At 49.8% G+C, this 24,671-nt stretch overlaps 1 protein-coding gene and 1 long non-coding RNA gene across 3 annotated transcripts in view; one reads left to right on the plus strand and one right to left on the minus strand.

Moving 5' to 3' along the window:
* Positions 1 to 24,671, minus strand: part of LOC142907143 (uncharacterized) — a 118,011-nt gene that overhangs the window by 23,099 nt on the left and 70,241 nt on the right. The window lies entirely within an intron of this gene.
* On the plus strand, positions 4,407 to 24,105 carry LOC116958282 (retinol-binding protein 2-like). Of its 2 annotated transcripts, none has more exons than XM_076056313.1 (4): positions 4,407 to 4,730; positions 12,118 to 12,296; positions 14,891 to 14,992; positions 19,338 to 19,479. In XM_076056313.1, exons 1-4 carry the CDS (start codon positions 4,652 to 4,654, stop codon positions 19,386 to 19,388), a joined length of 411 nt encoding a protein of 136 aa, XP_075912428.1. In that variant the 5' UTR covers positions 4,407 to 4,651; the 3' UTR covers positions 19,389 to 19,479. The 2 variants fall into 2 exon arrangements, with proteins under 2 accessions (XP_075912428.1, XP_075912429.1); XM_076056314.1 differs by lacking the exon at positions 4,407 to 4,730 and adding an exon at positions 9,097 to 9,164 and having other exon boundaries at positions 19,338 to 24,105.

Consider the following 24,671-nt stretch of genomic DNA (forward strand, 5'->3'; position numbering starts at 1 on the left):
AGACAAAGATCCCCCGGGTAGCCTCTAGCAGGCTGTAGGGGCAAGTGCTGTTAGTAGCACCTACACACAGACAAAGATCCCCCAGGTAGCCTCTAGCAGGCTGTAGGGGCAAGTGCTGTCAGTGGCACCTACACACAGACAAAGATCCCCCAGGTAGCCTCTAGCAGGTTGTAGGGGTAAGTGCTGTCAGACCCACAGACTCACCACTCACACAGAGGCCCATAGACTCACCACTCACAGAGACCCATAGAATCACCACTCACACAGAGACTCATAGACTCACCACTCACACAGAGATCCATAGACTCACCACTCACACAGAGACCCATAGACTCACCACTCACACAGAGACCCATAGACTCACCACTCACACAGAGACCCATAGACTCACCACTCACACAGAGACCCATAGACTCACCACTCACACAGAGACCAATAGACTCACCACACACACAGAGACCCATAGACTCACCACTCACAGAGTGACCCATAGACTCACCACTCACACAGAGACCCATAGACTCACCACTCACACAGAGACCCACAGACTCACCACTCACACAGAGACCCATAGACTCACCACTCACACAGAGACCCATAGACTCACCACTCACACAGAGACCCATAGACTCACCACTCACACAGAGGCCCATAGACTCACCACTCACACAGAGACCCATAGACTCACCACTCACACAGAGACCCATAGACTCACCACACACACAGAGACCCATAGACTCACCACACATAGGCCCATAGACTCACCACTCACACAGAGACCCATAGACTCACTACTCACACAGAGACCCACAGACTCGCCACACAGAGAGCCATCGACTCACCACTCACACGGAGACCCATACACTCACCACTCACACAGAGACCCATAGACTCACCACTCACACAGAGACCCATAGACTCACCACTCACACAGAGGCCCATAGACTCACCACTCACACAGAGACCCATAGACTCACCACTCACACAGAGACCCATAGACTCACCACTCACACAGAGACCCATAGACTCACCACACACACAGAGACCCATAGACTCACCACACATAGGCCCATAGACTCACCACTCACACAGAGACCCATAGACTCACTACTCACACAGAGACCCACAGACTCGCCACACAGAGAGCCATCGACTCACCACTCACACGGAGACCCATAGACTCACCACTCACACAGAGAGGCATAGACTCGCCACTCACACAGAGACCCATAGTCTCACCACTCACACAGAGACCCATAGACTCACCACTCACACAGAGACCCATAGACTCACCACTCACACAGAGAGGCATAGACTCGCCACTCACACAGAGACCCATAGCCTCACCACTCACACAGAGACCCATAGACTCACCACTCACACAGAGGCCCATAGACTCACCACTCACACAGAGACCCATAGACTCACCACTCACACAGAGACCCATAGACTCACCACTCACACAGAGACCCATAGACTCACCACACACACAGAGACCCATAGACTCACCACACATAGGCCCATAGACTCACCACTCACACAGAGACCCATAGACTCACTACTCACACAGAGACCCACAGACTCGCCACACAGAGAGCCATCGACTCACCACTCACACGGAGACCCATACACTCACCACTCACACAGAGACCCATAGACTCACCACTCACACAGAGACCCATAGACTCACCACTCACACAGAGGCCCATAGACTCACCACTCACACAGAGACCCATAGACTCACCACTCACACAGAGACCCATAGACTCACCACTCACACAGAGACCCATAGACTCACCACACACACAGAGACCCATAGACTCACCACACATAGGCCCATAGACTCACCACTCACACAGAGACCCATAGACTCACTACTCACACAGAGACCCACAGACTCGCCACACAGAGAGCCATCGACTCACCACTCACACGGAGACCCATAGACTCACCACTCACACAGAGAGGCATAGACTCGCCACTCACACAGAGACCCATAGTCTCACCACTCACACAGAGACCCATAGACTCACCACTCACACAGAGACCCATAGACTCACCACTCACACAGAGAGGCATAGACTCGCCACTCACACAGAGACCCATAGCCTCACCACTCACACAGAGACCCATAGACTCGCCACTCACACAGAGACCCATAGACTCACCACTCACACAGAGACCCATAGACTCACCACTCACACAGAGACCCATAGACTCACTACTCACACAGAGACCCACAGACTCACCACTCACACAGAGACCCATAGACTCACTACTCACACAGAGACCCACAGACTCACCACTCACACAGTGACCTATAGACTCACCACACAGAGACACATAGACTCACCACTCACACAGAGACCCACAAACTCATCACTCACACAGAGACCGATAGACTCACCACTCACACAGAGACCCACAAACTCATCACTCACACAGAGACCCATAGGCTCACCACCACTCACACAGAGACCCACAGACTCACCACACAGAGACCCATAGACTCACTACTCACACAGAGACCCACAGACTAACCACACAGAGACCCACAGACTCACAACACAGAGACCCACAGACTCACTACACAGACACCCACAGACTCACCACCCAGAGACCCACAGACTCACCACACAGAGACCCACAGACTCACCACACAGAGACCCACAGACTCACCACACAGAGACCCACAGACTCACCACACAGAGACCCACAGACTCACCACACAGAGACCCACAGACTCACCACAAAGAAACCGACAGACTCACCACACAGAGACCCACAGACTCACCACACAGAGACCCACAGACTCACCACACAGAGACCCACAGACTCAACACACAAAGACCCACATACTCACCACAAAGAGACCTACAGACTCACCACACAGAGACCCACAGACTCACCACACAGAGACCCACAGACTCACCACACAGAGACCCACAGACTCACCACACAGAGACCCACAGACTCACCACACAGAGAACCACAGACTCACCACACAGACCCATAGACTCACCACACAGAGAGCGACAGACTCACCACACAGAGACCCACACAGACTCACCACACAGAGACCCACAGACTCACCACACAGAGAGCCACAGACTCACCACACAGAGACCCACAGACTCACCACACAGAGACCCACAGACTCACCACTCACACAGAGACCCATAGGCTCACCACCACTCACACAGAGACCCACAGACTCACCACACAGAGACCCATAGACTCACTACTCACACAGAGACCCACAGACTCACCACACAGAGATCCACAGACTCACCACACAGACACCCACAGACTCACCACACAGAGACCCACAGACTCACCACACAGAGACCCACAGACTCACCACACAGAGACCCACAGACTCACCACACAGAGACCCATAGACTCACCACACAGAGACCCACAGACTCACCACACAGAGACCCACAGACTCACCACACAGAGACCCACAGACTCACCACACAGAGACCCACAGACTCACCACACAGAGACCCACAGACTCACCACACAGAGACCCACAGACTCACCATACAGAGACCCACAGACTCACCACACAGAGACCCACAGACTCACCACACAGAGACCCACAGACTCACCACTCACACAGAGACCCATAGGCTCACCACCACTCACACAGAGACCCACAGACTCACCACACAGAGACCCATAGACTCACTACTCACACAGAGACCCACAGACTCACCACACAGAGACCCACAGACTCACCACACAGAGACCCACAGACTCACCATACAGAGACCCACAGACTCACCACACAGAGACCCACAGACTCACCACACAGAGACCCACAGACTCACCACACAGAGACCCACAGACTCACCACACAGAGACCCACAGACTCACCACACAGAGACCCACAGACTCACCACACAGAGACCCACAGACTCACCACACAGAGACCCACAGACTCACCACACAGAGACCCACAGACTCACCACACACCCACTCTCTGTGACTGTCACCATGATGGTGATGATGGTAGTGGTGATGGTGGCGGTGATGGTGGTGGTGATGATGGTGATGGTGGTGATGGTGGTGATGATGGTGGTGATGATGATGGTGGTGATGGTGGTGGTGATGATGGTGATGATGGTGGTGATGATGGTGGTGATGGTGGTGGTGGTGATGGTGGCGATGATGATGGGGGTGATGGTGATGATGGTGGCGGTGATGGTGATGGTGGTGATGATGGTGATGGTGGCGGTGATGGTGATGATGGTAATGGTGATGATGTTGATGATGGTGGTGATGATGATGGTGATGATGGTAATGGTGTTGGTGATCCCGCCCATCACACGCCCACTCCCTTCCGAATAAATAGCCCAAGCAGACAGCCGACACGGGCAGAGAGAGGCTTACCCACCTACTCACCCACTCACCTACTCACCCAGATATTCACCCACCTACTCACCCACTCACCAACTCACCCAGCTACTCACCCACCCACCTACTCACCCAGCTACTCACCCACCTACTAACCCACTCACCTACTAACCCACTCACCTACTAACCCACTCATCCTACTAACCCACTCACCTACTCACCTACTCACTCACCAACCCACTCACTCACCCACTCATCCACCCACCCACCACCCACACCACCAGCTGAGATGGCCTCGCCTGTGGACTTCTCCGGCACGTGGGAGATGGTGGCCAACGACAAGTGGGACGACTACATGAAAGTCCTGGGTAAGGTGTCACTCTGTGTGTTAGTGTGTGTGTGTGTTAGTGTGTGTGTGTTAGTGTGTGTGTGTGTTAGTGTGTGTGTTAGTGTGTGTGTTAGTGTGTGTGTGTGTTAGTGTGTGTGTGTTAGTGTATGTGTTAGTGTGTGTGTTAGTGTGTGTTAGTGTATGTTAGTGTGTTAGTGTGTGTTAGTGTGTGTGTATGTTAGTGTGTGTGTTAGTGTGTGTTAGTGTGTTAGTGTGTGTGTTAGTGTGTGTTAGTGTCTGTGTTAGTGTGTGTGTGTTAGTGTGTGTGTGTTAGTGTGTGTGTGTTAGTGTGTGTGTTAGTGTGTGTGTTAGTGTATGTTAGTGTGTTAGTGTGTGTTAGTGTGTGTGTATGTTAGTGTGTGTGTTAGTGTGTGTTAGTGTGTTAGTGTGTGTTAGTGTGTGTGTGTTAGTGTGTGTGTTAGTGTGTGTTAGTGTGTGTTAGTGTGTGTGTTAGTGTGTCACTGTGTGTGTTAGTGTTAGTGTGTGTTAGTGTGTGTGTATGTTAGTGTGTGTGTGTTAGTGTGTGTTAGTGTGTGTTAGTGTGATAGTGTGTGTGTTAGTGTGTGTTAGTGTGTGTGTTAGTGTGATAGTGTGTGTGTTAGTGTGTGTTAGTGTGTGTTAGTGTGTGTCTGTGTGTGTTAGTGTGTTAGTGTTAGTGTGTGTGTTAGTGTGTGTGTTAGTGTGTGTGTTAGTGTGATAGTCTGTTAGTGTGTGTTAGTGTGTGTGTCACTGTGTTAGTTTGTGTGTGTTAGTGTGTGTGTTAGTGTGTGTGTGTGTGTTAGTGTGTGTGTTAGTGTGTGTGTGTGTTAGTGTGTGTGTTAGTGTGTGTGTGTTAGTGTGTGTTAGTGTGTCTGTGTGTGTGTCTGTGTGTTAGTGTGTGTGTGTGTCTGTGTGTGTGTATGTGTGTGTCAGTGTGTGTATGTTAGTGACGATTATCTGAACCGGTCCCGGGCCTCCCCTAGGTCGACTCAGCCTCAAATGAGTACCTGGTGCGGTGTGTAAACATCGCCACTGGGGAGACAAAGGCGGTCGGGCGTGGTGCTGGCCACCCACCCCCTCGTGTACCGTTCCGGCCTTCATAGTGCTAACAGCACTTGCCCCTACAGTCTGCTAGAGGCTATATGGGGGATCTTTGTCCGTGTGTGTGTCTGTGTACGTATGTGTGTGTGTCTGTGTATGTATGTGTGTGTGTCTGTGTATGTATGTGTGTGTGTCTGTGTATGTATGTGTGTGTGTCTGTGTTTGTATGTGTGTGTGTCTGTGTATGTGTGTGTATGTGTGTATGTATGTGTGTCTGTGCATGTGTGTTTATGTGTGTGTGTCTGTGTATGTGTGTATGTGTCTGTGTGTGTATGTGTGTATGTATGTGTGTCTGTGCATGTTTGTGTATGTGTGTATGTGTGTGTGTGTCTGTGTATGTGTGTGTGTGTCTGTGTATGTATGTGTGTGTGTCTGTGTATGTATGTGTGTATGTATGTGTCTGTGTATGTGTGTGTATGTGTGTATGTGTGTGTATGTGTGTATGTGTGTCTGTGTATGTATGTTTGTGTGTCTGTGTATGTATGTATGTGTGTCTGTTTATGTGTCTGTGTATGTATGTGTGTCTGTGTATGTATGTGTGTGTGTCTGTGTATGTGTGTGTATGTGTGTATGTGCATGTGTGTGTATGTGTGTGTCTGTGTATGTGTGTGTATGTGTGTATGTGTGTGTGTCTGTGCATGTGTGTATGTGTGTGTATGTGTGTGTGTCTGTGTATGTGTGTGTATGTGTGTATGTGTGTGTGTCTGTGCATGTGTGTATGTGTGTGTGTCTGTGCATGTCTGTGTATGTGTGCATGTGTGTGTATGTGGTATGTGTCTGTGTATGTGTGTGTATGTGTGTATGTGTCTGTGCATGTGTGTGTGTATGTGTGTGTGTCTGTGCATGTGTGTGTGTATGTGTGTGTGTGTGCATGTGTGTGTATGTGTGTATGTGTGTGTATGTGTGTATGTGTGTCTGTGTATGTGTGTGTGTCTGTTTGTGTATGTGTGTGTGTCTGTGTGTGTGTCTGTGTGTCTGTGTGTGAGTGGGGAGTGGTGGTGCTGTGGTTAGCGCACTGTGTGTGTCTGTGTGTGAGTGGGGAGTGGTGGTGCTGTGGTTAGCGCACTGTGTGTGTGTGAGTGGGGAGTGGTGGTGCTGTGGTTAGCGCACTGTGTGTGTCTGTGTGTGAGTGGGGAGTGGTGGTGCTGTGGTTAGCGCACTGTGTGTGTATGTGTGTGAGTGGGGAGTGGTGGTGCTGTGGTTAGCGCACTGTGAGTGTGAGTGGGGAGTGGTGGTGCAGTGGTTAGCGCACTGTGTGTGTGTCTGTGTGTTAGTGGGGAGTGGTGGTGCAGTGGTTAGCGCACTGTGTGTGTCTGTGTGTGAGAGTGGGGAGTGGTGGTGCTGTGGTTAGCGCACTGTGTGTGTCTGCGAGTGGGGAGTGGTGGTGCTGTGGTTAGCGCACTGTGTGTGTCTGTGAGTGGGGAGTGGTGGTGCTGTGGTTAGCGCACTGTGTGTGTCTGTGAGTGGGGAGTGGTGGTGCTTTGGTTAGCGCACTGCGTGTGTCTATGTGTGTGAGTGGGGAGTGGTGGTGCTGTGGTTAGCGCACTGTGTGTCTGTGTGTGGGGAGTGGTGGTGCTGTGGTTAGCGCACTGTTTGTGTCTGTGTGTGGGGAGTGGTGGTGCTGTGGTTAGCGCACTGTGTGTGTCTGTCAGTGGGGAGTGGTGGTGCTGTGGTTAGCGCCACGCTGCGCTATGAACCTGGTGACCCGAGTTCGATTCCCGCTCACGGCCATCACCGCCAGTGACGATTCTCTGAACCGGTCCTGGGCCTCCCCTAGGTCGACTCAGCCTCAAATGAGTAGCTGGTATAGCGGTGGTTGGTGGTGTAGTGGTGGTGTAGTGGTGGTAGTGGTGGTGGTAGTGGTGGTGGTGTAGTGGTGGTGGTAGTGGTGGTGGTGTAGTGGTGGTGGTGGTAGTGGTGGTAGTGGTAGTGGTGTAGTGGTGGTGTAGTGGTGGTGGTAGTGGTGGCGTAGTGGTGGTGGTGGTAGTGGTGGTGGTAGTGGTGGTGGTGTAGTGGTGGTGTAGTGGTGGTGGTAGTGGTGGTGGTGTAGTGGTGGTGTAGTGGTGGTGTAGTGGTGGTAGTGGTGGTGGTGTAGTGGTGATGGTCGTGGTGTAGTGAACATCGCCAGCACTGGGGGAGAGACAAAGGCGGCCGGGCGTGGTGGTGCTGGTGGCCACCCCCTCTGTGTGTGCCACAGTGCTGGTAGCCTTCATAGACGCTGCTACTCGCTACGTGGGTGACTGAGTGGGTGGGTGACTGAGTGAGTGGGTGAGTGAGTGGGTGGGTGAGTGACTGAGTGAGTGAGTGGGTGAGTGAGTGGGTGGGAGGGTGACTGGGTGAGTGGGTGAGTGAGTGGGAGGGTGAGTGAGTGGTGAGTGAGTGAGTGGGTGACTGAGTGAGTGGGTGAGTGGTTGAGTGAGTGGGTGGGTGAGTGAGTGGGTGAGTGGGTGGGTGAGTGGGAAGGTGAGTGGGTGGGTGACTGGGTGAGTGAGTGAGTGGGTGAGTGGGTGAGTGGGTGGGTGAGTGGGTGAGTGAGTGGGTGAGTGGGTGGGTGACTGGGTGAGTGAGTGAGTGGGTGAGTGGGTGAGTGGGTGAGTGAGTGGGTGAGTGAGTGGGTGACTGGGTGAGTGAGTGAGTGGGTGAGTGAGTGAGTGGGTGAGTGGGTGGGTGAGTGAGTGGTGAGTGAGTGGGTGAGTGGGTGAGTGGGTGGGTGAGTGAGTGGGTGGGAGGGTGACTGGGTGAGTGGGTGAGTGAGTGGGAGGGTGAGTGAGTGGTGAGTGAGTGAGTGGGTGAGTGAGTGAGTGGGTGACTGAGTGAGTGGGTGAGTGGTTGAGTGAGTGGGTGGGTGAGTGAGTGGGTGAGTGGGTGGGTGAGTGGGAAGGTGAGTGGGTGGGTGACTGGGTGAGTGAGTGAGTGGGTGAGTGGGTGAGTGGGTGAGTGAGTGAGTGGGTGGGTGAGTGAGTGGGTGAGTGGGTGACAGGGTGAGTGGGTGAGTGACTGGGTGGGTGACTGGGTGAGTGAGTGGGTGACTGAGTGACTGGGTGAGTGAGTGGGAGGGTGAGTGGGTGAGTGGGTGACAGTGAGTCCACACACAGGGTAATAAGTTAACGGGACCTAATCACACGACCCCGCGTGTAACAATTCGCACATTTCATAACCCGTGAATCGCCCTGCCACTCGAGACGGGTCCGTAACCACAGCAGAGAGGGCGAGGGGGGGGGGAGTGGGGGGTGAGTGGGGGGAGTGGGGGGGGGTGGGGGGGGGAGTGGGGGTGGGGGGGGAGGCTCCCGCTTGGGCCAATGGATGTCAAGGACAAATGTCCAGCAGCATTTTGGTGATTGGTGGAGTTGGATGGTCGACTCAGTCACTCACTCACTCAGTCACTCACTCACTCACTCAGTCACTCACTCACCCACTCACTCACTCAGTCACTCACTCAGTCACTCACTCACCCACTCACTCACTCAGTCACTCACTCAGTCACTCACTCACCCACTCACTCACTCACCCACTCACTCACCCACTCACCCACTCACTCACTCATCCACTCACCCACTCACTCACTCACCCACTCACTCACCCACTCACCCACTCACTCACTCATCCACTCACTCACCCACTCACTCACCCACTCACTCACCCACTCACTCACTCACTCACCCACTCACTCACCCACTCACTCACTCACCGACTCACTCACGCACTCACCCACTAACTCACTCACCCATTCACTCACCCACTCACTCACTCACTCACCCACCCACTCACTCACCCACCCACTCACCCACTCACTCACTCACCCATTCACTCACTCACCCACCCACTCACTCACCCACTCACTCACTCACCCACTCACTCACTCACCCACCCACTCACCCACTCACTCACTCACCCATTCACTCACCCACTCACTCACTCACCCACTCACTCACTCACTCACCCACTCACTCACCCACTCACTCACCCACTCACTCACCCACTCACCCACTCACTCACTCACACACTCACTCACACACTCACTCACTCACCCACCCACTCACTCACTCACTCACCCACTCACTCACCCACCCACTCACTCACCCACCCACTCACTCACTCACTCACCCACCCACTCACCCACTCACTCACTCACCCATTCACTCACCCACTCACTCACCACTCACTCACTCACTCACCCACTCACTCACCACTCACTCACTCACTCACACACTCACTCACTCACCCACTCACTCACTCACCCACTCACTCACTCACTCACACACTCACTCACTCACCCACTCACTCACTCACCCACTCACTCACTCACTCACACACTCACTCACTCACCACTCACTCACTCACTCACACACTCACTCACTCACCCACTCACTCACTCACACACTCACTCACTCACCCACTCACTCACTCACCCACCCACTCACTCACTCACTCACCCACCCACTCACCCACTCACTCACTTACCCACTCACTCACCCACTCACTCACCCACTCACTCACTCACCACTCACTCACTCACTCACCCACTCACTCACTCACACACTCACTCACTCACACACTCACTCACACACCCACTCACTCACTCACTCACCCACTCACCCACCCACTCACTCACCACTCACTCACTCACTCACCCACTCACTCACTCACCCACTCACCCACTCACTCACACACTCACCCACTCACTCACACACTCACTCACACACTCACCCACTCACTCACACACTCACTCACTCACCCACTCACTCACCCACTCACTAACCCACTCACTCACTCACCCACTCACTCACCCACTCACTCACTCACCCACTCACTCACCCACTCACTCACTCACCGACTCACCCACCCACCCACCCACTCACCCACCCACTCACTCACCCACTCACTCACCCACTCACCCACCCACCCAATCAACCACCCACCCACTCACTCACCCATTCACTCACTCACCCACCCACCCACTCACCCACCCACTCACTCACTCACTACCCACTCACCCACCCACTCACTCACTCACTCACCCACCCACTCACTCACTCACCCACCCACTCACCCACCCACCCATTCACTCACCCACTCACTCACTCACTCACCCACCCACTCACCCCCACTCACTCACTCACTCACCCACCCACCCACTCACTCACCCACTCACTCACCCATTCACTCACTCACCCACTCACTCACCCACCCACCCACTCACCCACCCACTCACTCACTCACTCACCCACCCACTCACTCACCCACCCACCCATTCACTCACTCACTCACCCACTCACTCACTCACCCACCCACTCACTCACTCACCACTCACTCACCCACTCACTCACTCACACACTCACTCACTCACACACTCACTCACTCACCCACTCACTCACTCACTCACCCACTCACCCACTCACTCACCACTCACTCACTCACCCACTCACTCACTCACCCACTCACTCACTCACACACTCACCCACTCACTCACACACTCACTCACTCACTCACCCACTCACTCACCCACTCACTAACCCACTCACTCACCCACTCACTCACCCACTCACTCACTCACCCACTCACTCACCCACTCACTCACTCACCGACTCACCCACCCACCCACTCACCCACCCACCCACCCACTCACCCATCCACCCACCCACTCACTCACCCACTCACTCACCCACTCACCCACCCACCCACCCACTCACCCACCCACCCACTCACTCACCCATTCACTCACTCACCCACCCACTCACCCACCCACTCACTCACCCACTCACTCACCACCCACTCACCCACCCACTCACTCACTCACTCACCCACCAACTCACTCACTCACTCACCCACCCACTCTCCCACTCACTCACCCACCCACCCATTCACTCACCCACTCACTCACTCACTCACCCACCCACTCACCCCCACTCACTCACTCACCCACCCACCCACTCACTCACTCACCCACCCACCCACTCACTCACTCACCCACCCACCCATTCACTCACCCACCCACTCACCCCCACCCACTCACTCACCCATTCACTCACTCACCCACCCACTCACCCACCCACTCACACAATCACCCCCCACTCACCCACCCACTCACCCACCCAATCACTCGCTCACCCACTCACTCACCCACCCACTCACTCACTCACCCACTCACTCACCCACCCACTCACTCACCCACTCACTCACTCACCCACTCACTCACCCACTCACTCACTCACCGACTCACCCACCCACCCACCCACTCACCCCCCACTCACCCCCCACTCACCCTCACCCCCCCACCCCCACCCCAGACATCGACTTCGCCACCCGCAAGTTGGCCGGCCTCCTCAAGATCCGCAAGGAGGTGAAACAGGATGGTGATTCGTTCACCTTCAAGACGATGAGCTCGCTGAGAAACTACGACCTCTCTTTCACCGTCGGCGTCGAGTTTACGGAGCACACCAAGGGCCTGGACAACCGCACCGTGCAGGTGAGCGTTTGGTGAGGGTTTGGTGAGGGTTTGGTGAGGGTTTGGTGAGGCGTTGGGTCGAGTTGCCACCCGTCCCGTTTTTTCGTAGTCAGACAACGTATTACATAGGCGAAATGTCATCCTGTAATCCTAGGTGGTAACCTCACATATCTAAGGTGGTAAGTAAGGGATCGAGTTCACAGATCACACCAAGGGCCTGGATAACCGCACCGTGCAGGGGAGCGTTTGGTGAGGGTTTGGTGAGGATTATGTGATGCCTGGGTCACGTTACCACCTGTCCCGTTTTTTGGCGTAGTCAATCAACGTATTGTATGGGCAAAATGTCATCCCATGTCATCCTAGGTGATAACCTCCCATATCTAAGGTGGTAAGTAATGGGTCGAGTTGACAGATGACATCAAGGGTCTAGACAACCGGATCGTGCAGGTGAGCGTTTGGTGAGCGTTTGGTGAGGATTTGGTGAGGCGTTGGGTCATGTTACCACCCGTCCCGTTTTTTTACGTAGTCACACAACGCATTGTATAGCCGAAATGTCATCCTGTCATCGTAGGTGGTAACCTCCCTTAACTAAGGTGGTAAGTAAGGGGTCGAGTTTACAGATTAGACCAAGGGTCTAGGCAACCGCATCGTGCAGGTGAGCGTTTGGTGAGTGTTTGGTGAGCGTTCGGTGAGGGTTTGGTGAGGCATTGGTTTATGTTGCCACCCGTCCCGTTTTGTGCGTAGTCAATCAACGTATTGTATAGGCGAAATGTCAACCTGTCATCCTAGGTGGCAACTGATGATAACTAAGGTGGTTAGTAAGAGATCGAGTTGACAGATTACACCAAGGGTCTAGACCACCGGATCGTGCAGGTGAGGGTTTGGTGAGCGTTTGGTGAGTGTTTGGTGAGGCGTTGGATGATGTTACCACCCGTCCCGTTTTTTTACGTAGTCACACAACGCATTGATTGTATAGGCGAAATGTCATCCTTTCATCTAGGTGGTAACCTCCCATATCTAAGGTGGTAAGTAAGGGATCGAGATCACAGATTACACCAAGGGTCTGGACAACCGCACAGTGCTGGTGAGCGTTTGATGAGGGTTTGGTGAGGCGTTAGATCATGTTGCCACCTGTCCCGTTTTTTTAACGTAGTCAAACAGTGTATTGTACGGGCGAAATGTCATCCTGTCATCCTAGGTGGTAACCTAGGATAACTAAGGTAATTAGTAAGGGATCGAGATCACAGATGATACCAAGGGTCTGGACAACCGCATCGTGTAAGTGAGCGTTTGGTGAGCGTTTGGTGAGGCGTTTGGTGAGGCGTTGGGATAGGTTGCCTCCCGTCACGTTTTTATCCGGGACGTTGGGTTGAGTTGCCCGATGTCATCCTAGGTGGTAACCTGCGATCACGGCGCGGATGTCCAAGGGTCTGGACATCCGCGCCGTGCAGGTGAGGAATTTGGTGAGGGTTGGTGACGGTTGGTGAGGGTTGGTGAGGGTTGGTGAGGTGTTGGGTGAAGTTGCCACCCGTCCCGTTTTCCCCGTAATCGAACAGCGCATCATGTCAATGTGTCTCTCTGCGCGTGTCTGTGTCTCTCTCTGTTTGTGTCTCTGTCTCTCTGTGTCTCACTCTCTCTGTCTCTCTCTCTGTCTCACTCTCTGTCTCACTGTGTCTCTCTCTGTCTCTCTCTCTGTCTCACTCTCTGTCTCACTGTGTCTCACCGTGTCTCTCTCTGTCTCTCTCTCTATCTCTCTCTGCGCGTGTCTGTGTCTCTCTCTGTCTCTCTCTCTGTCTCTCTCTGTCTCTCTCTCTGTCTCTCTCTCTGTCTCACTCTCTGTGCGTATCTGTCTCACCGTGTCTCTCTGTCTCTCTCTCCGTATCTCTGTCTCTCTGTCTCTGTCTCTCTCTGTCTCTCTGTTTCTCTGTCTCTCTCTCTCTGTACGTATCTGTGTCTCACCGTGTCTCTCTCTGTCTCTCTATCCGTCTCTCTGTCTCTCTGTCTCTCTGTCTCACTCTCTGTGCGTGTCTCTCTCTGTGCGTGTCTGTGTCTCACTCTGTTGGTGTCTCTGTCTGTCTCTGTCTCACTGTGTGTCTCTCTGTCTCACTCCCTGTGCGTGTCTGTGTCTCACTGTGTCTCTCTCTGTCTCTCTCTGTCTCTCTGTCTCTCACTCTCTGTGCATGTATCTCTCTGTGCGTGTCTGTGTCTCACTGTGTCTCTCTGTGTCTCACTGTGTCTCTCTCTCTCTCACTGTCTCGCTCTCTGTCTCACTCTCTGTGCGTGTCTGTGTCTCACTCTGTTTGTGTCTCACTCTCTGTGCGTGTCTCATTCTGTCTCTGTGTCTCACTCTGTGTATCACTCTGTCTCACTGTCTCGCTGTGTGTCTGTGTGTCACTGTGCGTCTCACTGTGTCTCTGTGTCTCACTGTGTCTCTCTATGTGTGTCTGTGTCTCACTGTCTCTCTCTGTGTCTCACTGTGTCTCTGTGTGTCTCACTGTCTCACTGTGTCTCTGTGTGTCTCTGTGTGTCTCTGTGTCTCACTGTGTCTCACTGTGTGTCTCTGTGTCTCACTGTGTGTCTCTGTGTCTCACTGTGTGTCTCTGTGTCTTACCAAGACCACGGTGCGCTGGGAGGGTGAGCGACTTGTCTGTGAACAGAAGGGAGAGAAACCTGGCCGGGGATGGTCTCACTGGATACAGGATGGGCAGCTGCACCTGGTGAGGAGTTGACACTCAACAACACCACTCACCACTCACCACCACTACTCACTCACCACCACTCACCACTCACCACCACTCACCACTCACCACCACTCACCACTCACCACCACCACTCACCACTCCTCACTCACCACCACTGACCATTCACCACCACTCACCACCACTACTCACTCACCACCACTCCTCACCACTCCTCACTCACCACCACTCACCACTCACCACCACTCCTCACTCACCACCACGACTACCCACTCCTCACTCACCACCACTCACCACCACTCCTCACTCACCACCACTCCTCACTCACCACCACTCACCACTCACCACCACTACTCACTCACCACCACGACTACCGACTCCTCACTCACCACCACTCCTCACCACTCCTCACTCACCACCACTCCTCACCACTCCTCACTCACCACCACTCACCACTCCTCACCACTCCTCACTCACCACTACTCCTTACCACTCCTCACTCACCACCACTCACCACTACTCGCCACTCCTCACCGCCACACTATACACTCACCACTGCTCACCACCACTACCAACACATCCGGTTGTGTGTGTGAGTGCTTGTGTTTGTGAGTAAGTGGTTGTGTGTGTGAGTGTGTGAGTGAGTGAGCGGTCGTGTGTGTGAGTGCCGGACGGGCAACTCTGTCGTGGACAATGCTGTGGGGGGAGGGCCAATTCCGATTGGCTCCTCCCCTCATGGCGTCTGTGACCACCACAGGGGCTAAACGGGGGCTCTGGATGGGTGCGAGGGGCTGGTAACCCCTCCACCTTCAATTAATTACCACGAAACTACGACTTAAACTTAAATATGTAACTAATAAGCTTGTGCCGGAGGCCCCGGGGGGACAGGCGTCTATGACGTCTCCTGGCCAAACCCCAATTGGCGGAGCCAGGAGATTGAATCTCTACCCTCGGGGCTCCTCCAGAAACAACGAAAAGCCACTACGGATGGCCACGTGGAATGTTCGAACGCTCACTGCGGCGGAGAGGCTGCCACTCCTCTGTCGGGAGCTGGACCGGTACCGCCTGGATCTCTGTGGCATTCAGGAGGTCCGGTGGACCGGTTCTGGCTCCTGCCACCATGAGGGGTGGACAGTTCTCTACTCGGGGAAGGAGACTGCCAAACAACAGGGTGTGGCTCTTCTTTTGAACAAAAGAATGAAGGGGGCGTGGGAGCGTGGCGGTGAGGTGTGGGAAGCTGTAAGCCCCAGGCTACTTTGGGCTCGCCTTCCCATCAATCGGAGGCGAGGAGTGGTGGTCGTGGTTACTTATGCCCCCACCGAAGACGAACATCCGTGGAGGGATGCAGGCAAAGCCGATGAGTCAGATGCCTTCTATGACCTCCTGTCACAGGTGCTGGCTAAAGTGGCCCCTCGGGATAGAGTCATCTTGTTGGATAACTTCAATGCCCGAGTTGGTCATGATACTGCCACCTGGTCTGGAGTGATTGGAGGGCATGGGCCGGATCAGCTTAATAACAACGGTAGGAGGCTGCTAGATTGTTGTGCAGCCCATGGGCTTGTAATTACCAACACGCTGTTCCGGCATCGGCGCATCCACACAACATCATGAATGCATGCCGAGTCCAAGCAAGAACATCTGCTGGACTACATAGTGACGGACCAGCGGATGCGAGCCCAGGTCCTTAACACCAGGACCTACCGTGGAGCTGATCTGCCCTCTGACCATCGACTAGTCATCTGTAAGATGTGCCGCCCATTCTTCCGCTCCGGTGGTGGGTGTACACCCAGGACCCCATTCCAACCTAAAGTGGCCTGGTCTCAGTTATCGGATGAAAGTTGCAAGCGAGAATTTCATCATCACCTGCGGCTGGGGTTGGCATCGTCCCCCACTCCTCCTGATGTCAAGGGAAAATGGGTGAGGTTTAGAACTGTGACTCATGCGGCTGCAATGTCTGCTTTGGGTACGCGGTCCAGACCTCCCCAGAGACCCTGGCTGACAGAGGTGTTCAGGATGGTTGAGAAAAAGCGACAGGCCCACTGTCATCAGCTACAGAATCCCACATCAGAGAATGAGGAGGCTTACCGCAACCTTCGCTCGGAGGTTCGGAGAGCCGTGAGGCGCTGCAAGGATGGGTGGTGGTCGCGGGTTGCTGAGGAGATGGAGTCTGCCTCAGTGGCCCGTGATCACAAATCTCTATTTAACTCCATCAAAAAAGTAACCTGCAGCGCCACACCTATTATCATCATTAGGGGAAAAACGGTGACCCAATCTCCGACTCCCAGGAACAGGTTTGCAGATTTGCTGAGCATTTCTGTGAGGTCCTGGGGGAGGGAAAATCCCTCAGACAGGAAACATCGTGGCACAAAATGAGGATGACCCTGCTGAGGCTGCGGTGCCTCAAATATTGGAAGAAGTCACCCCCTGTGAGTGGCTGGCTGAAGTGCCATCTGTTTAGGAAGTACTGAGGGCGATCCGGAGTCTGAGACCAGGAAAGGCAGCGGGCAGAGATGATCTCCCAAGCGAAATGCTGAGGGAGGGTGGAGTTTGTGCACAGACTGCCCTATATGACATCAAAACAACAGTCTGGACCACTGGACGGGTTCCGCAGGATTGGACGGATGCCCTGGTGGTCCCCCTCTTTAAGAAGGGGGACCGCACAGACTGTAACAACTACAGGGGCATCTCACTCCTCAGTGTGCCGGGAAAGGTCCTGGCAAGGATTATTCAACATCGCTTTGCCAGGTACGCTGAGGAGAGGCTTGCGGAGTCCCAATGCGGTTTCAAGAAAGGGCGGTCCTGCACAGATGCCATATTTTCTGTCCGTCTACTACAGCAGAGGTGTAGGGAATTCCAGCAAGACCTACATCTCTGCTTTATTGACCTGGTCAAGGCCTATGATACCATCATTAGGCCTGGGCTCTGGGTTGTTCTTCGTGCTTTTGGAGTACCTGACCCTCTGCTCACGATCATTAAGGACCTTCATGATGGTGAGCGGGCCCAGGTAAAACTACGTGGCGGGGAGTCAGAGCCATTCCCTGTACACCTTGGGGTGCGACAGGGATGTCCTCTGGCTCCCACATTATTTAACATCTATTTTGACCACGAAGTTCGTGAAGCCTTCAATAGCTGTACCGGGGGAATTTCCATCTGGTACAGTTACAATGGGAGGCTAATCGATGCCCGGGTGCGGTCAAGGGATGGCTCCCTATTGCTCAACCACGTTATGTATGCTGATGATTTGGTAATAGCTGCTCATTCAGAGGAGGAGATGGAGACGCTGCTGCTGAGACTGGAGCGTGCCACTAAGAGGTGGGGCCTTACCATCAGCCCCACCAAAACTAAGCACCTGCCAGGGTATTTTGTACCATCGGGCACTCCACCCCCACAACTCCCAATCGGTGATGGGGCAGTTGTGGAGAGAGTGGAGAGTTTCCCATACCTGGGCAGTGTGCTTATGACCGGCTCCAATTTAACAGCAGAGGTCTCACTCCGAATCAGTCGAGCGGAAATATATTTTCATCGGTTGCGTAACGCTGTGTGGAAGCTACCTGGTCTGTCGCTCCGCACTAAGCTTCAGGTCTTCTCGGCCACGGTCATTCCCTCCCTTCTCTACGCTTGCGAAACGTGGACCCCCCTAATGGAACATCTTCACCAGTTAGAAACATTTAGGCTGGCCTGCTTACGATTCATCCCGGGTTTAACCAGGCTGGATTGTGTGAGGAGCTCACAAATCCTCTAAAGATCTGGACAAAATCCCATCGGTGAGCTCCTCCGGCAGGCAAGGCTGCGTTGGCTGGGTCATGTAGCCCGCATGCCCAGCTACCGCATGCCGAAACAGCTTTTGTTCGGCCGGATCGAGGGGGCTAAACGGGCGCGGCACGTGCTAGAGAAGAGATGGATTGATGTGGTACAGGAGGACGTGGAGCTGAGTGGACTTGCCGATGACTGGTACCAGCGGTGTCAAGATCGACCTCTGTGGAGGAGGCTCGTGAAGGACGCTACTGGGCAGTTGGAGGCAGTCGCCCTCCAACAACAACGGAGGGCGGAGGAGCGACGCTCAGAACAACGAGCGGAGCGCCGGGTGGCTAAAGCACAGCAGATTGGCACAGTAGGGGGCACAGGTGGTGCATCAGCCAGTCATCTCAGTCAGTCGACCCGTGGCACCTGGGTCTGCCCAGTGACCTCCTGCCAGCGGGCGTTCGACACTTCACGTGGCCTCACGGTGCACATAGCCTGGCACAAGCGTCGTGGTGACGTCACCGCCACTTAGTGGCGAATGGCGGTTGTTGTTGTTGTTGTGTGTGTGTGTGACTGTGTGTGTCTGTGTGTGTCTGTGTGTGTGTGCGCTGTGTGTCTCCAGGAGCTGACTTGTGATGGCGTGGTTTGCAAGCAAGTGTTCAAGAAGGCATAGACACAGCCACCATCATCACCAGCACCACCACCACCCAGCCCCTCCCCACCATCCTACCCTCCCCACCCTCCCCTCCCCACCTAGCCCCACCCTCCCCCCCCACCCAGCCCCTCCCCACCCTCCCCACCTAGCCCCACCCTCCCCACCCTCCCCACCCCCCCACCCTCCCCACCAATCCCACCCTCCCCCCCACCCTCCCCACCTAGCCCCTCCCCACCCATGTTTGGATGCACGACTTACGGACACAACAACAACAATCCCCTGTGGGCTGGTGGTGGTGGTGGTGTAGTAACCAGGAGGTTCCTACACAGTAAAATAATAATTACCATATACACACACATTGTAAACAACAAATCGTGACGTCTTTGTGTTTCTACGTAAGATTCTGAGGTAAAATAATAATTACCTTATACACACGAATTGTAAACAACAACAACAACAAATCGTGACGTCTTTGTGTTTCTACGTAAGATTCTGAGGTAAAATAATAATTACCTTATACACACGAATTGTAAACAACAACAACAACAAATCGTGACGTCTTTGTGTTTCTACGTAAGATTCTGAAGTAAAATAATAATTACCATATACACACGAATTGTAAACAACAACAACAAATCGTGACGTCTTTGTGTTTCTACGTAAGAGTCTGAGGTAAAATAATAATTACCATATACACACGAATTGTAAACAACAACAAATCGTGACGTCTTTGTGTTTCTACGTAAGATTCTGAGGTAAAATAATAATTACCTTATACACACGAATTGTAAACAACAACAAATCGTGACGTCTTTGTGTTTCTACGTAAGATTCTGAGGTAAAATAATAATTACCTTATACACACGAATTGTAAACAACAACAAATCGTGACGTCTTTGTGTTTCTACGTAAGAGTCTGAGGTAAAATAATAATTACCTTATACACACGAATTGTAAGCAACAACAAATCGTGACGTCTTTGTGTTTCTACGTAAGATTCTGAGGTAAAATAATAATTACCATATACACACGAATTGTAAACAACAACAACAAATCGTGACGTCTTTGTGTTTCTACGTAAGATTCTGAGGTAAAATAATAATTACCTTATACACACGAATTGTAAACAACAACAAATCGTGACGTGATTGTGTTTCTACGTAAGGTTCCGAGGTAAAATAATAATTACCTTATACACACGAATTGTAAACAACAACAACAAATCGTGACGTCTTTGTGTTTCTACGTAAGGTTCTGAGGTAAAATAATAATTACCTTATACACACGAATTGTAAACAACAACAAATCGTGACGTGATTGTGTTTCTACGTAAGGTTCTGAGGTAAAATAATAATTACCTTATACACACGAATTGTAAACAACAACAACAAATCGTGACGTCTTTGTGTTTCTACGTAAGATTCTGAGGTAAAATAATAATTACCTTATACACACGAATTGTAAACAACAACAAATCGTGACGTCTTTGTGTTTCTACGTAAGATTCTGAGGTAAAATAATAATTACCATACACACGAATTGTAAACACCAACAACAAATCGTGACGTATTTGTGTTTCTACGTAAGATTCTGAGGTAAAATAATTATTACCTTATACACACAAATTGTAAACAACAACAACAAATCGTGACGTCTTTGTGTTTCTACGTAAGATTCTGAGGTAAAATAATAATTACCTTATACACACGAATTGTAAACAACAACAAATCGTGACGTCTTTGTGTTTCTACGTAAGATTCTGAGGTAAAATAATAATTACCATACACACGAATTGTAAACACCAACAACAAATCGTGACGTATTTGTGTTTCTACGTAAGATTCTGAGGTAAAATAATTATTACCTTATACACACAAATTGTAAACAACAACAAATCGTGACGTCTTTGTGTTTCTACGTAAGGTTCTGAGGTAAAATAATAATTACCTTATACACACGAATTGTAAACAACAACAACAAATCGTGACGTCTTTGTGTTTCTACGTAAGGTTCTGAGGTAAAATAATAATTACCTTATACACACGAATTGTAAACAACAACAACAAATCGTGACGTCTTTGTGTTTCTACGTAAGATTCTGAGGTAAAATAATAATTACCTTATACACACGAATTGTAAACAACAACAACAACAAATCGTGACGTCTTTGTGTTTCTACGTAAGATTCTGAGGTAAAATAATAATTACCTTATACACACCAATTGTAAACAACAACAACAAATCGTGACGTCTTTGTGTTTCTACGTAAGGTTCTGAGGTAAAATAATAATTACCATATACACACGAATTGTAAACAACAACAACAAATCGTGACGTCTTTGTGTTTCTACGTAAGGTTCTGAGGTAAAATAATAATTACCTTATACACACGAATTGTGAACAACAACAAATCGTGACGTGATTGTGTTTCTACGTAAGATTCTGAGGTAAAATAATAATTACCTTATACACACGAATTGTAAACACCAACAACAAATCGTGACGTCTGTGTGTTTCTACGTAAGATTCTGAGGTGAAATAATAATTACCTTATACACACGAATTGTAAACAACAACAAATCGTGACGTCTTTGTGTTTCTACGTAAGGTTCTGAGGTAAAATAATAATTACCTTATACACACGAATTGTAAACAACAACAACAAATCGTGACGTCTTTGTGTTTCTACGTAAGATTCTGAGGTAAAATCATAATTACCTTATACACACGAATTGTAAACAACAACAAATCGTGACGTCTTTGTGTTTCTACGTAAGGTTCTGAGGTAAAATAATAATTACCTTATACACACGAATTGTAAACACCAACAACAAATCGTGACGTCTTTGTGTTTCTACGTAAGGTTCTGAGGTAAAATAATAATTACCTTATACACACGAATTGTAAACAACAACAACAAATCGTGACGTCTTTGTGTTTCTACGTAAGAGTCTGAGGTAAAATAATAATTACCTTATACACACGAATTGTAAACAACAACAACAACAAATCGTGACGTCTTTGTGTTTCTACGTAAGAGTCTGAGGTAAAATAATTATTACCTTATACACACGAATTGTAAACACCAACAACAACAAATCGTGACGTCTTTGTGTTTCTACGTAAGATTCTGAGGTAAAATAATAATTACCTTATACACACGAATTGTAAACAACAACAAATCGTGACGTCTTTGTGTTTCTACGTAGGGTTCCGAGGTAAAATAATAATTACCTTATACACACGAATTGTAAACAACAAATCGTGACGTCTTTGTGTTTCTACGTAAGATTCTGAGGTAAAATAATTATTACCTTATACACACAAATTGTAAACAACAACAACAAATCGTGACGTCTTTGTGTTTCTACGTAAGGTTCTGAGGTAAAATAATAATTACCTTATACACACGAATTGTAAACAACAACAAATCGTGACGTGATTGTGTTTCTACGTAAGGTTCTGAGGTAAAATAATAATTACCTTATACACACGAATTGTAAACAACAACAACAACAAATCGTGACGTCTTTGTGTTTCTACGTAAGATTCTGAGGTAAAATAATAATTACCTTATACACACGAATTGTAAACAACAACAAATCGTGACGTCTTTGTGTTTCTACGTAAGATTCTGAGGTAAAATAATAATTACCTTATACACACGAATTGTAAACAACAAATCGTGACGTGATTGTGTTTCTACGTAAGGTTCTGAGGTAAAATAATAATTACCTTATACACACGAATTGTAAACAACAACAACAAATCGTGACGTCTTTGTGTTTCTACGTAAGATTCTGAGGTAAAATAATAATTACCTTATACACACGAATTGTAAACAACAACAAATCGTGACGTCTTTGTGTTTCTACGTAAGATTCTGAGGTAAAATAATAATTACCTTATACACACGAAACACCAACAACAACAAATCGTGACGTCTTTGTGTTTCTACGTAAGATTCTGAGGTAAAATAATAATTACCTTATACACACGAATTGTAAACAACAACAAATCGTGACGTGATTGTGTTTCTACGTAAGGTTCTGAGGTAAAATAATAATTACCTTATACACACGAATTGTAAACAACAACAACAAATCGTGACGTCTTTGTGTTTCTACGTAAGATTCTGAGGTAAAATAATAATTACCTTATACACACGAATTGTAAACAACAACAAATCGTGACGTCTTTGTGTTTCTACGTAAGATTCTGAGGTAAAATAATAATTACCTTATACACACGAATTGTAAACAACAAATCGTGACGTGATTGTGTTTCTACGTAAGGTTCTGAGGTAAAATAATAATTACCTTATACACACGAATTGTAAACAACAACAAATCGTGACGTCTTTGTGTTTCTACGTAAGATTCTGAGGTAAAACAATCATTCAAAATCAAAATAATCATTACCAAATACACACAAATTGATATCGTTAATATAATTCGTTTCATCTTCTTTGGTTCTTTCGGTAAAGTCACGTAGAATGATAATAAAATAATAAATCGATAAAATAAAATAACACAATAATCGTGAGAATATTACCGAAAGAACCAAAGAAGATGAATCATTGCAGTCACGAAAGCTTTAAATCGAAATATAATTCGTTTCGATTTAAAGCTTTCGTGACTGCAGTAATTCATATTCTTAGTTTTTTCGGTAAAGTCACGTTGAAGAGAAACAACAAAATATATATAAAACAATAAAAAAAAATTCTCACGACGTTTCGACCATAACTCAAACGGTCATGACCGTTTGAGTTATGGTCGAAACGTCGACCATAACTCAAACGGTCATGACCGTTTGAGTTATGGTCGAAACGTCGTGAGAATTTTTTATTGTTTTATATATATTTTGTTATTTTGTTGTTTCTCTTCAACGTGACTTTACCGAAAAAACTAAGAATATAATTCGTTTCGTTAACAGACGCACAAAGAGATGCGTTAATTGATGTTTACGTTAAGACGTTAGATATTAACTGAGGTAAAGTTATCGTCGAGGATTTATAAAATTTAAAAAGTAAAATTTTTGTTGTATTTCTCGTGCGTTTTAAAAGAAAACGCTAAAAAAGGAAAATGAAACGCGATGTTTGTCGCGAGATTAAGGCGAAATTAAAATAAATGGTGAGTGCTTTAAATACATTGCTGTTGCGTTAACTTTATGCCTTGAGGTTTTGGATATGCGTGGTGACGTCATCACGCATGGGACGTTCGGGGACGCAGTGCGTCCTGACGTCATTACGTACGCCGGTACGGGTGGGGGGTGCCGATGACGGCTGTACGATTGCGTGAT

This window comes from Petromyzon marinus, chromosome 75 (assembly GCF_048934315.1).
Source record: "Petromyzon marinus isolate PM22_M1 ecotype Great Lakes invasive population chromosome 75, UKy_Petmar_22M1.pri1.0, whole genome shotgun sequence".
In the NCBI taxonomy this organism is placed as follows: domain Eukaryota; kingdom Metazoa; phylum Chordata; class Hyperoartia; order Petromyzontiformes; family Petromyzontidae; genus Petromyzon; species Petromyzon marinus.